This window comes from Vigna umbellata, chromosome 7 (assembly GCF_029865625.1).
Source record: "Vigna umbellata cultivar VRB3 chromosome 7, Vumbellata_1.0, whole genome shotgun sequence".
In the NCBI taxonomy this organism is placed as follows: Eukaryota; Viridiplantae; Streptophyta; class Magnoliopsida; order Fabales; family Fabaceae; genus Vigna; species Vigna umbellata.
In genome coordinates this window covers 38,137,856-38,151,454 of record NC_142171.1, presented here as the reverse complement: position 1 = coordinate 38,151,454, position 13,599 = coordinate 38,137,856, and the positions used below count along the sequence as shown (strand labels likewise).

Sequence of the window (13,599 nt, the reverse complement as noted above, 5' to 3'; positions counted from 1 at the left end):
ACAAGGTATGAAACTTATGGAAAGAAACGAATAACTTACTAATGCCTTGTTTGTTTATTGCTCACATAATGGCTTTAATTCCACACACATAAATATACATTTTGAGCACTCTACAATGAATATAAGAATAATATTTTTTATATTTTCAATTGATTACAAATTATATTACTTATACACTTTATACTAAAAATTTGTTGGTAATTTTGGTCTATTTAGATTTATCCATAATATTTGTTTTCTTTAATTTTAAATCCACTAGTTTCTACATTTCTAAAAAATATGTAACAATACTTTTATCCTTGATTTCATTTAATATGCCAAGTTGAAGTGTGGGTAAAATGAATTATGAATAAGTTATTGTGAAAGAATAATTAATTTGTTAAAAATAAATGGAAATTTTTATTTTGTTTTTAAAATGTAAAAAAGCACGGGAGTTACATCCAATTCTAATTTGGGTTAAATATGTTTTTCGTCCCTTAAGTATTACACGATTTTGGTTTTAGTCCCTACTCGAAATTTTGATGGTTTTTAGTCCTCGTAGTTTTGAAACTATTAGTATTAGTCCTTAAAAATGGACGGCGTTAAGTTTTAGTAGATGTGGCAAACGGCGATGCCAGGTTTGATGCCAACTGTCGTGTCACGTTGTTTCATTTTTCAAGTTGAACCTAACTTCACTCTTATGCATGTAAAATTACACCTTCTTCATTTACTTACTAATGTCAATCTTCTAATTTACTCAAGCCCAATCCCTTGTTAGAGAGAGCCTAGACTTCCTTATTAAACTCTAATTCCTTAGAAAACCTAACAAGTTAATCTGCTTTAAGCCTTGAGACCTGAGACAACCAAAAGTTCAAGTTTTATCCCTAGATACAATTCCCTTTGGGTAATTTGTTCTAGTTCTGGGTTCACACAATATTTCCCAACATCAAGCAAACCCTAAAATCATGCCATGGATAGTAATATCACAACAAGCATTATGAGAAGGAACAAAATACTAGCAATCAATGAAAGAAGCATAAAATATATTCAAATCAGTAGCAATACATAAGAGTTCAGTGGCTACATCAATCCCCCAACAACAATGAAACTAGCTCTCCGTGAATAGAGAGCCTGAGCTTACAACAATTATGGAAATGGAAGAACGAAGAAGACCCAAGGAAGAAGATGGATTGTTCCCACAGCTCCTAACTCGCCTCCAAGAGCTCCAAATGAGATAAATCGTGTCTAGGTGTCAAAAGATCCAAAGCTCTTCGCGCCTATAAGTTAAATAGGGAAAATCCGCCATGTCAGCAAAGTTGGTGCTCAAGCGCCCATAAGGAGGGGGCTCAAGCGCACGCCAATCGTGTTGCACTGGCGCTCAAGCGCCCTTAAGCCAGGGGCGCCCGGGCTAGCTTCAGTAGAATTTTGGTTCTTCATTTTTGTTGTTTTTCTTGCTTTCCTTGGTTTTCAGTGTCTTCATTTGATGCATAGACTTCTTCCAACTACTTTAAGCACATAAAAGCATGGAATAATGATCAAAATATCTCATTAGAGCTTAAGGTGAAACCACTTAACAAACTAAAAGAAAACTAGGATTTACAAGGTAAAAAGTTAAGGAATGGTTGACATTTTCTCTTAATTCATTACTGAATTCATGGTAAAATATGTCATTATCAATCACTGTTTCCAAAATTCGATTTGTTAGTGACTAATTCACTATGATAATGGTTCTACTTGCTAACATTTGTATGCTCTTGTTTCATATTGTTTTGTGCCAACTCCCTCCATATTTGGTTCTTCACGCTTAGATTCTTCACTTTTTCTTGAAACATCTAATTTAGCTTCCCTAGATATTGTATCTCCTCATTTTTTTTCTGAGTTTCTTCTTCATGACCTTTTGTATTATTTTCACCAAGATATTTAATTGTCTCACTTGGTACTCCTCCAACTCTAATATTTTATCGTGTTTTATCCTCTTCATTTCCATTTCTAGGTTTGTCACTCGCATCATCATGACTTTATCCATCTTCGCCGAGCTCCACATCATTTCATCTGTTTTTGTAGAGATTTACATAATCATGGTTGTGTTATCCTTGTAGTCTGATGAGCTACTCATCTTCTCCATCAACTTTGTCGACCTCTGCACGTCCTCTACCAACTTTGTCACACTCTACACGTCCTCAGCCAAGATTTCCAAGCATCCCATCAAGCTGAACCAAGCATGTCGAGCTCTTCAGTTGCTCGTCCAAGCTTCCTTCTTGTTTTCCTAAGCTCTTTGAGATCTTCACTATGACCTATTCTTTTTATGAGTTCTCCATATTGAGCTTTCAAACAACTGAACCAAGCTTCCTACTGGCTTAATCGAGCTTCCTTGCTCTCCACCAGGTTCATTGTCGAGCTTTCTGCACACTGTATCGAGCTCTCCATCCACAATGTCGGGCTCCTCATGATACTCAATTGTGTTGTCGACCTCTCCTTACTATTTAGTGCACTCGTCAAGTTCTCCTTGTGCCCAACTTCCAGTCTCCTACTCAGATTCAGCTCTGCATCAATCAGCTCAGCACCAACCAACTTAACACCAACTAGCTCGGCATAATCCAGATCCAGCACAACCTAAAAACAACTCAGGACAACCCAGAAACAACTCTACATTTGGTCTTCTCATCACCAAAGAACTTGAGCACAATTTGACATTCGATCTCCACCTCAACAGGTCAGCTTCGAGCTCTTTAACATCAATAAAATTATTTCTTCTTCATCTTCCCCTCACTAGTACAAAAACAACATATAACATCACGCGTTTAACGTCCAACCACTGAATAACCAACGTTAAAAATGAACGATGACATTTTTGTAAATAAATGCAATTATTAAACGTCGTTTAGAATTATAATTCGACGTAAAAGGATATAAAATGTCAAATGCCCTTTAAATTCGACGTCAAAAGTTTACTGAATTCAATAAAAATTTGAGCGGGAGATTGAAAATTCATTCACTTTATCTTAGCGTGTGATACCCTCTTCTCTTCTCAAACTTTTTTCGAATGAAGTTTGACGAGTATCACATGTAATCTTTCTTTCATTTGATACAAATGCATGTTAATTAACTACTTTATGTATGATTTTTGTTTGTTTTAATTGATTATTTTCGTGCTCTTGTCCTTCATTTGCGCATTCTGCTTTCTCTCTCACCGGTGACTAAACTTTATTCCGATGAACCCACCGTTTGAAGGTTAGTTTTTGTTTTCGTTTTGAATAACTTATGTGTTGAACTTGTTTGTTGTTTTTTTGTTGTTGTTTGGTTGAACTTGTTTGTTGTTGTTTGATTGAACTTGTTTGTTGTTGGTGATTATTGTTTGTTGTTGATACTACATTACATGTTCATAGTTCATGCTTTATAAAATACCAATAACTGAAATTTGTCGTTTTTATGCTTTTCAGGTTTCGTAGAGTTGTAAAAAAAGATCACAATTAATTAAAAAAACATTGATTAACGTTGAATATTGACAAAATCGTTAACGTTAACGTCGTACATTGAGAAAATTCGAGGTCAATTTAACGTCTCCTGATATGACGTTGTTTGTAATTTCGTCACTAAAAGTCTAAAATATTCGATGTTGTACGTGATTTTTGTACTAATGTTTATAAGAGGCTCTTCTCTTTCTTGACAAAAATGTGCAATGTGACCAACTTATCACATTTATAGCACTTTGTTGATCTGCACTTGTTTATATATATATATATATAGTAACCGTGCTTGTATTGTGTATTACACAATCTGCATACTTTATTTTTTTATAAATAAAAAAATCACTTCAAAATTATATAATTCAAAAGAGAAATTTAGATTCAAAAGTAACTTTCACGTTGCATAATACACTAATCATCACAAGTTAGGGATTGTAAAATCTGGAAGACACTTCTAGATCGTGTAATTTGGATGACTCAATTTATAATTTTTTATAAAAAAATATTTTTAAATTGTAAAATTTGAAAGGGTATTGCAAATTTTGTAATAGTATCTTATAAATTTCACAATTCTAAAATATATTTTTTGAATTCCTACTTACTTTCTTGTAGGAGTCCAAGACACAACACATAAATAAAATGGTGACAGGAGATGGTATATCAATTGAGTATTTTGTCTTTTACACACCCATTAGAGGTACAGGAGAAATTGTAGGAATGCAAAACAAAATAGACTTAGTTGAATTGTGCCATAGGAGTTTCTAAAAGAGGGCTCAAATTTGTGCCCAATAACGTTTCCTCTTCTGACAAACAATTATTTTAATTATAAAGGAAAAAAACTTTACAAATATATATACCTTAAGTTCAATCATATAAATTAAGATAACTTTTACTTTATAAATTAGTTTTATGTGTTTGAATTCAATTTAAATATAAATTTTAAGTTGATAAAATTATTTTAGTGATTCTTGTTTGAACCACTAAATGCGGTGTTATAAAATCATTGATAAGTTTTTATTGCAAAACTTTTACATATGAAAAAATATTTAAGATGTTATGCATGATATAATTAAAGTTAAGTATATAAGGGTGTAAAGAAACTAAAGTATAAAATTTTGAATTCCAATTTATTTTATATAATTGAATTAATCCGAGGAGATTATATTGTTTTTGTATTTTTTTAATTAAGTGGATATAAATATTATGTTTCCCATCACTCTTTTGTCATAATATTTAAAATCCAATTAGCATATGAAGACACTGATTTATTGTTTATTATTTTAATTAAACTAATAGTAGATTGGCTGTGTCTGTAATAGATTGGCTGACAAAGGAATATAAGGCTTTTAACCTGGAAAGTGTCTGGTGGTCCTATTGTTGCTATTCTCACCACACATAGTCACTTTCCTTTGTTATTTTGTCTGGTATCTGAAGTACAGTGCAATCTATTATTGTACCTAACTCATAAATCTAAACACATGTCAAATGTGTTTCTTTGGAATGATGTGTACCCAGCTATAGTTGCTTTTGATTAGCATTTATTATGTATTTTATTTATTATATTTTAGTTTATTAATATAAGGATTAAATATTTTTTTCAAATTATTATATAAAAATATCTTTCGTCTTCAAATTAAATTATAAAATATTTTTGTTTTTTATTTTATAAAGTCATTTAAATATCCTTACTAAAAAGATATCTAGCGGTTATATCTTAATTTTTTTGCAAAATTTTGTTTATCAGATAAACATTCTACTAAAAAGAATATTTTATATAACTTTAATTAAATAAAAAAACTAAAATTTTATAATTTAATTTAAAGATAAAATATAAACTTTTATAATATTTTAAAGACTATATTCATCTCATATATATATATATATATATATATATATATATATATATATATATAAAAGGCCTTATAAAATATAACCAACAAATGTGTACATGTGGTAGCATAGGATAGGTTGGACAAAATTAGTAAAGTAAAAGCCTACATCTAAATTGTGCTTCAGAAGAACGTTCCCTCTTTTCTTTCAAGCACTCTCTCTTTTCTTCTTTGTCTTGTCATTCTTCTATTCCAACTCCAAAATCTATCCATTTGTTTTCCGAATTGAAGCTACCTAGACCTTCAGGACTCCAAGAGCTATGTTTCTACCGATTGATTTTCCATTTTCTCCAAACGGTAAGAAAACCCCCTTTCTTGTGTGCCCTAGGGTTGTAAGCATGCGATTGAACTGTTGCATGCAACCCATTTCGTTTTCTTCCATAATCTAGCTTCTATTTGGTTCTAAGATTCATTTTCCATCATCAATTGATGATTTATAGGTGATTCTAACATTTTAGAAGTGCAAGCAAGTGGTCTAGGGTTCCTACTTGAGCTTGGTTGTCTACACTAGAGGTAAGGGGAGCTAGTTCTACTCTTGATTTTACTGTATGGAGTGAATGCATGATAAAATTTGTAGTGGTATGTTGTGGAAGCATGAACTTGGTTCTAGTTAAACTTGAAATGCATGTATGGAAGTGTGTGTTATGTGAATTTGGTGATTGATGGCTATAAACTGTTTGGAATGACTTAGAATGATGGAATTGTGTATGTTGGAACTGTTTTGACATGAAAACTTTGTGGTAGTGCTGTTAGAAAGGAAATCAAGTGTCTTTAGGGTTAATTTTAGGCTATTTTAGAAGAAGTGAGGTAGTGATTTTGAGCAAATGAGGTCTGCAGCGTTATTGGAGTGTTGGGACAGTTTTATCCACTGTATTGTGACTTGTTTGAGTCACTAAATTGGTCAAAATTAGTGCAAAGAGGTAAGATCAGGTTTTGGGTCTCTAAGTTGGAAAAAAATTGGTGTTTTAGAGTTAGAAAGGAAGTGTGGTGGTCAAATTTAGAGTTAGGCATTCTTAGTGATCCTAATCAGTTTAGGTAACTTAGGTAGGTCATGTGTGACTTAGTAGGCATGTTTAAATGGTTAAAAACCAACTCCAAGTTGTAGAATTGAATTTAGACCTCTAGGTTGATAAAATTGAAGTTGTAAAACCTAAATCAATGCATAAACACTTTATAATAATGTTAGAAAGGATTAGAATTGTTTAGGTAAGTTTAATTTAGCATGAAAGTTGATTTATGAGTGGTAGAAGTTCACCAAAATGATTAGAATTGGTAAAAGGGAGTTAGAGTTGCTCAATTATGCAGAAAAATCTTAATAAGTGAGGGTTTTGTGAAAGTATGTAATGTATGAGTTGTTTTATGACATGGTTGATGTTGTATGATGGTGTATGGGTTTTGTATGAGACAATATAGTAAGAATGCACTTGAATGACTATGAAATTTTATGTTTGATGAATCAAAGTGGTTTATGAGGTACATTATTGATCCAAGAGGAATATCATGTGATTTAAAGTGTTCGGATTGAATATGAAATTAAGATCTCTCGGTGGGATCAGTTAGTGTATTGAATGAATGTGAGAGGCTTCCATATGGGGGTTTATCCCTAACACTCCAACGGTTTTTCATTCTCACTTAGAGAGGATTGACGTGTGTGGTGGGAGTAGTGGGAGGTCCTAGGGTAGGCGCTATCACTGAAGGTCTATTCCGCAGTAACGGACTAGCCTTGTGTATGGTCGGGTGGAACCCCTTGGCAATGGCTTTGCAAAGCAGTAGGGGCCATCACAAGTGCACAACCCGCCCCAGCTCTACATACATTCTATGTCCGGACGTGTCTAGGAGTCTTAACATGATAGGATGCTTGCTTTAATGAGTTTTGTGAAATAAATATTTATGTTTATAATGACTTACATGTTTATGTGTGTATGGACGTTCTTGGAAATGCTAGATTGAATTGAAATTATCTGTATGTTTGTTTGAGACCTAGTTCACCCTTGCATCGTATGTGTTGCATGTGTTTGTCTTCTCCCTTGCGATGATCATCCAATCCTTTGGATGTGAGCAGTAGGTGATGATGTACCATTGGAGCAAGCTTTGGAGGTTGAAGAAGACCCATCCCCTAGTACTTAGGCCTTCTACTAGCTCTTAGTTGATTAGCTTGTTATTTTGAAAAACTCCTAGCTTTTATTTTATATAGTTCGACACTTTTGGAAAACTTTTTAGGTCTCTTTAAAATTTCAATAGCCTTGTATTTTGGAGAACTTTGGAAACTTGTACTCATGTTTGATTTCGTTTTAATTCCTTTTATCTTTTGGATGACTGTATACATATTTAAATACTATTATCTTTATCTCTCACCTGCTTTTACATATTATAATAACTGAATCCTATTATATTATATGTGTATATGATATTTTAGATTTATATATATATATATATATATATATATATTAAGAGATGAGGTTTTTTAGTGTAATATTATTTATGAAAAAGAAATTAAAATTAATTTCTTTATTATTATAAGGAGAAACACTACAAAAATAATATATTTTAGGAGGGGTTAGTTTCCGGCGGTTTTAGAAACCCCGAATAAATTCCGGCGGTTTTGACTAAACCGCAGTTACCCCTTTTTTAATTTTTTTCAATTTTTTAATTTCCTTCAATTTTAATGAAGGTGCCTTTCATTTTTTCAATTTGGGGACTGATTATGAGTATGAGTAGGACTGATTATGTATCCCCGCGCCTTTCATTTCTTCTACCTTTCCCTGATTCTCTAATTTCTCCCAATCCCTAATTCTTCTACCTTCACTCATTTCTTCTACCTTCCCCGCTCCTTCTCTGCACCATCTTCGTGTTGGTCTCCCCTTGTTAGGGCTGAGCAAAGTGTCGAGGTGTGGAGGCATTTGTGGGTTGAGCGAGGCTTCGAGGCAGCGTGGAGGCGCCTTATTGTTCGTCGAGGTGCTCTCGGAACTGAACTGTAGATTTGCTCTTGGAATTTCTCGCATCTATGGTTCACGCAGCTTAGAAAGCGGCGAGGTCACTTCATTTTCTCTTCGTTCATTTTCACTCTACACGTTTGTCTCCTGTACCTTAGTCTATTGAACGCGTTCATTGATTCGATTGTGTCTAACTCTTGTATTTTGCTGTTGTTGTTAACTCTTGTATTCGATTATGCCAACTACTGTTCCGACTGCCCCACATCCACCGACAGTGTGACCTAGAGTTCGCGCTAGAAGAGGACAGGCTACTGATCCACACAGTATAGCTGAAAGAATCAGTGTGGAGCTAAAGTTGCAGTAGCCCTTGCCGAGAAAAGAAAAAATTGTGAAAGGTGAGCTTATACTTCCATAAGATATGTTGGCCAATTCATGTATATATGCCTGGAACTGTTAATAATTTGTCAATGCAAATTTTACTCAATGTAATCGTCAAAAATTTCTTCCATGTCAAATGTTAGCTTCTCTGTCTTCTTCATGCTATTAAATTTTCTTTAAGTAGAAAATATTATATTGAAGAAATTTATTAAATTACATTCCACTTAAGATATGTAGTCATGAGATATGAAACGCACACACACTTTGCGGAACTGCCTTTACTGCTTGTTGGAAGCATATCAGATGGGAGTGGAGTGGACATGTTGATGATGCTGTGTCCACCAGACCATCATAGTTGGTACACACTACATTCTAACTTAGAGCAAAGGTAGTTAGGATACTGAGTGGTTAGTTAGGTGGTGTTGGTATGAACAACCATTCAAGAGTTTATTACTATTTGGATTATAATTAATGAGGCACTCAACCTTCTAACAGAATTAAAAAAGTCTAAGTGTGAGCAACAAAATAAAACTCAATCTTTGTGGTTTTTCATTTCTGAGATGGCTAAGACAGGTAGACTAGGGTGTACTTGCTTTGAAACCAACTTAATGTTAAACAAAGGGAAAAATATGTTTTTCAGGGGATAATTCACACCCTTCCTCTATGCATGTATATGTAGAATTTTAGGGAGCTATGATCCATAAATGACAACTGCCTATGAACGGGAAAGCCACTAAAGCATACAACTCACACAACTAGCAAAAATTAACATACAGTTAACATTTTCTTATTTTAACAGGAGTGTTTTTATGTACTGAACTTCTCCACTCTGTGATGTATATTCTCTGTTCTTCTAAATTTTAAGAATCTAATATTCATTTATCCTAAAATGAAAATGATTGATTTCATTAAAACACCAACAGAGACAATTGAATACAAAAGTAGTGATATACAACTACCAACACCATTACAGACAACGAAAATCATAGTGATGAAGTTATAGGAGAAGGATGAAGAAATAAAAATCGTGTGAGAATGAGATCAAACCAGAGGAGTTTGTTCTAAAAGGGAGTTGCTCAACGGGAATGACATCGGAGTGGGAAAAATCGTGTGAGAATGAGATTCTAGGACTCACAGAAGAGGAAGAAACTCCACAGTTTTCTGAGCAAAGATCAACTGCCATTTGGTTGAAAAGTTTGGAAGTTGGAAGAAAGGTCGAAGGATAAAAGAAAAAGAAAAGGGTTTGATTAGAGAAACACGAGAGTACAACATAGGATTTAAATGGTTGGAAAAGTTAGCAGAGCATGGTAGGTATATAGTGAGAGGATTTTGAATTGTTACCTTGATAAACTAGTGCTTTTAATTATTGATTGTTGTAGTTTTATCGGATGGGGGGTGGGATTCCCGTGTTTAACAGTATGTCCTTGTTACGACATTTAATATTATATGGTGGAATTAATGAAATATATTATAAATATGGACATTCTTCCAAGTGGCTTGCATATGAGGATCACTGAAAATTGAAGCTGGCTTGGAACTTGGTTTTGTCCAACCACGGACTTTGTCTTAGATTCATGTCAAAGTTTTGGCTTTATCATGCACAAAAATCACTACAATATGAAGCCCTGGTCGGTTCAACCCTTGGTAGATAATCTCAACAGCAGAGATATTTCATCCCATAGATCCATTATTATTTACCCCTCTTGTTTTATACATTATTGGTCAAAGATCTAAGTAGTAGAAGGTTTTTATTTTGCAGAATAATATATTGTTGAATATTTATGACAGTGATAATTCAGTCTATTTAAGATGTTATCATGGAAATTTGTGTGCTGGCATCGCTGTCCAATCTTGGTTCACATATATTTGCTCCACTTGTTCAAATTATGCCACCCACTCTCTTCACTATCTTGCCCTATTTCTTCGTACTGCATACAGATCTTGGTGTCCTCTCTCCCCTTGCTGGAGGATACAAGGCCATTATTTTGTTTGGATTTTGACTGACGTACAAGGAGTTTAACAATCATAGTGTCTCCTTTTTGCCATAAAAGTGGATAAATTATTTCTGTACATCTCAAGTCCAAGAAATGAAAGAGAAGATTAGATCTAATCTTCTCTTTCTCCATTCTCACACACACATCCATTTAATTACTCTTATTTCCCATTTTCTATACTTACATATAAATCTCACACTTTCATTTCATTAATCAATCCTAATTATAATACATGTATTTCTATTTATTATTCATTATTCATTAGTCTTCTTACAACACCTATTTCCAATCCGTTTACAGGTAAAAATCTAAATACTTGTTTTTAGTTTTTAAGATATCAGAATAAAATTATGATGAAATTTTAGATTCTAAAATGAATAATACTTTATAAATATAGTAATTAATTTAAACAATGTTTTGACGAATTTTAAAATTTTGAACTATATAAAACTATTAAGTATACCGAAGGAAATATTTTTTATAGAAGATTTTGCTAATATTCTAACTTTATTCATTAAAATAATACTATTAATATCAACTACTACATCTAAAAGATTGTCCACTTTAAAATATAGAAATCCATTATCTAAATATGCATCTGACTATGCAAAATATAAAAAATTGATTGTAATTTGTAAATATTTCCTAAATGTTACTTTGATTAAATATTTTACCAATTTTTCAAGAAATATTTTTCTTGTCAATTAAATATTCCAAGCTTATACTGTTTGCATAAAATAGTTTACACTATTTAACAACTAATATTTTTAGAGAGATTTATTATAAAAAATAACAATTTTATTATACATAATTCACTATTAGATGCGTATCAGCGTATTTTAGTAGATTCTATATGTATAAAGTGATAAGGCACATGCATGTACTTGGTTTCGAAACTTTTTCTATTTGGCATGTGTGACATGTGTGGGGTTCTACATGTGATTCAAACCGTGTCTTTAGCCTTATCCAATTCAATTTCGATTTGGGTGGAAAAGAAAATTGATTACTATATTGAAAAACAATTATATATATTACATATATGGTAATTATATATTCAAGTCCAATCCTCACCCTCTCTTTCTGCCCCTCAAAGAAGTAAGTTCCCTTTTTTTTAAATGTCTAATACTTGTTTTATTCATGTTATCATTTTTTGACATTCATTTATTTATAGGAACATACAAACTAAAGCTACCTTCGACAAGCCAAAGCACATGCACTCCTACTCATATTGAGTCCCCAAATGCATTTGCTTTTCAATCAGCATGGACTCCTGCACCTATTCAGTCCCCAGATGCATTTTTTCAGTCATCAGTTCAAGTTAATGTAAGTGTTTCAATTACATTAGTAAAAACAGTAAACGTAAAATTTTATTTAAAGACAAAAATTGTGGAATCTCTAATCAGTAGCAACAACAAGGGAATTTAGTGTCATACCAATAAGAGAAGGCAAAACTTTTAGAAATGTGGGCAATTGCTGTATCAGAATTTTAGTAGTGATTGTTTGCTGTTTTATGTAATGTTGTTGGATGTTTCAGCATTATTTCCTTGCTGTTTTATACCAGTAAATTTTTCTGTATTGGACTGTAAATATGCCACATTAAAATCTTTGCTGGCTGTTTTGACTGCTGTTATGTAGTAAAATCCTGACTGTTTTGATTGGTGTTACTGCATTAAAATCCTTGTTGTATTAGACTGTTCTGACTGTTGTGTCTGCACTAAAACATTGTTGTTTTGTAACTTTATTGGGCTGTTTTACTCATATTAAAGCGCTTCTGTTGCTACTGTTTTTGCTACTGTTTTTGCACACATCTTAAGTTTAAATATAAGTATACTACTGCCAACTTAATAGTTTGTCTCTTTATACAAATGCAATGTTTTTAATGTTGGCATCATTGATTATGTTGTATGTAGGAAAAAATTCAAACATATGAATCTACAATATCGTCTCAATCAAAAGAAATATCAAGTTTAGATTCATTAGCTCATGTTTTAGGAAGCCAAGAGCATTGTGGTCGTGTTCGCGGTCTAGGTTTGGGTCCTTGCCCATCTAAAGTCTTTGGAGTCCATGCTCGTTCTCATTTTGGATCATCTTCATCTACTCCTTCTAATGTTGAATTACAAGCTCAGGTTAATGAATATTTAAATATTTATTTGGTTTGTTCCCTGTAAGATTAACATGTTAGGTATCATATTTCTCACTTTTTAAATAAATTTTTTTGTTATAGGTATCTTCATTGACTTCTTCTAATGTTAAATTAGAATCTCAGGTTAATGAATATTTACTTGGTTTATTCCTTTTAAGATTAACATGTTAGGTATCATATTTCTCACTTTTTAAATAAATATTTCTGTTATAGGTATCTTCATTGACATCACAAGTCAATGAAATGAAGGCAATGATGACACTTTTGTTGCAAAATCATCAAGGTTCATTGCCTTCACAGTTTGTAGTATTTCAACGATCATCGGTAATAATTATTAAATTTATTTGTATGATTTTTTTAATTAAATATATTATCGACTAACTATTATGTTATATTGTAGGTATCTGATCAAGGGAGTGGGCCAAACAATAGATGTAATGAAGAAGAAAATTAGATATTGTTATTGAATATTTTTATGAGTCATACTTTTAGTATTGAACATTTGTATTGAACATCTATATTGAACATATGTAATGAACATCTTTATTTTTAATTTTTATGCATGAACAATTAGTTGTATGAATGATATTAGGTTGAACAATATAGTTTATTTTATACAATATTATTCAATTTTAGTTCATATTAATTTATTGTTTGTTTTGTCAATAAAATCATTTTTATCATAATCTAATTTTATCACAATAAAAAAAGAATGAACTGTATAAATTCTCGGCGGTTTTAACCCCAGTAAACTACACATGCAAAATAGGGACGGTTTTGAGATAACCCTAGCTAGTTCCGGCGGTTTTTGAGTAA

At 32.4% G+C, this 13,599-nt stretch overlaps 1 protein-coding gene across 1 annotated transcript; it reads left to right on the top strand.

Annotated features, from left to right (window-relative positions):
• Positions 1 to 12,100: 12,100 nt before the first annotated feature.
• On the top strand, positions 12,101 to 13,362 carry LOC148195927 (uncharacterized). Its single transcript, XM_088095323.1, has 5 exons — positions 12,101 to 12,115; positions 12,551 to 12,766; positions 12,865 to 12,906; positions 12,997 to 13,107; positions 13,184 to 13,362. Exons 1-5 carry the CDS (start codon positions 12,101 to 12,103, stop codon positions 13,235 to 13,237), a joined length of 438 nt encoding a protein of 145 aa, XP_087951449.1. The 3' UTR covers positions 13,238 to 13,362.
• The last annotated feature ends 237 nt before the right edge of the window (positions 13,363 to 13,599 follow it).

Bases quoted from the DNA above. Each gene is read 5' to 3' on its own strand.
- LOC148195927 (XM_088095323.1), top strand. The intron at 12,767-12,864 runs GTTAATGAATAT...TTTTTGTTATAG, and splicing joins ATGTTGAATTACAAGCTCAG to GTATCTTCATTGACTTCTTC. The intron at 13,108-13,183 runs GTAATAATTATT...GTTATATTGTAG, and splicing joins TAGTATTTCAACGATCATCG to GTATCTGATCAAGGGAGTGG.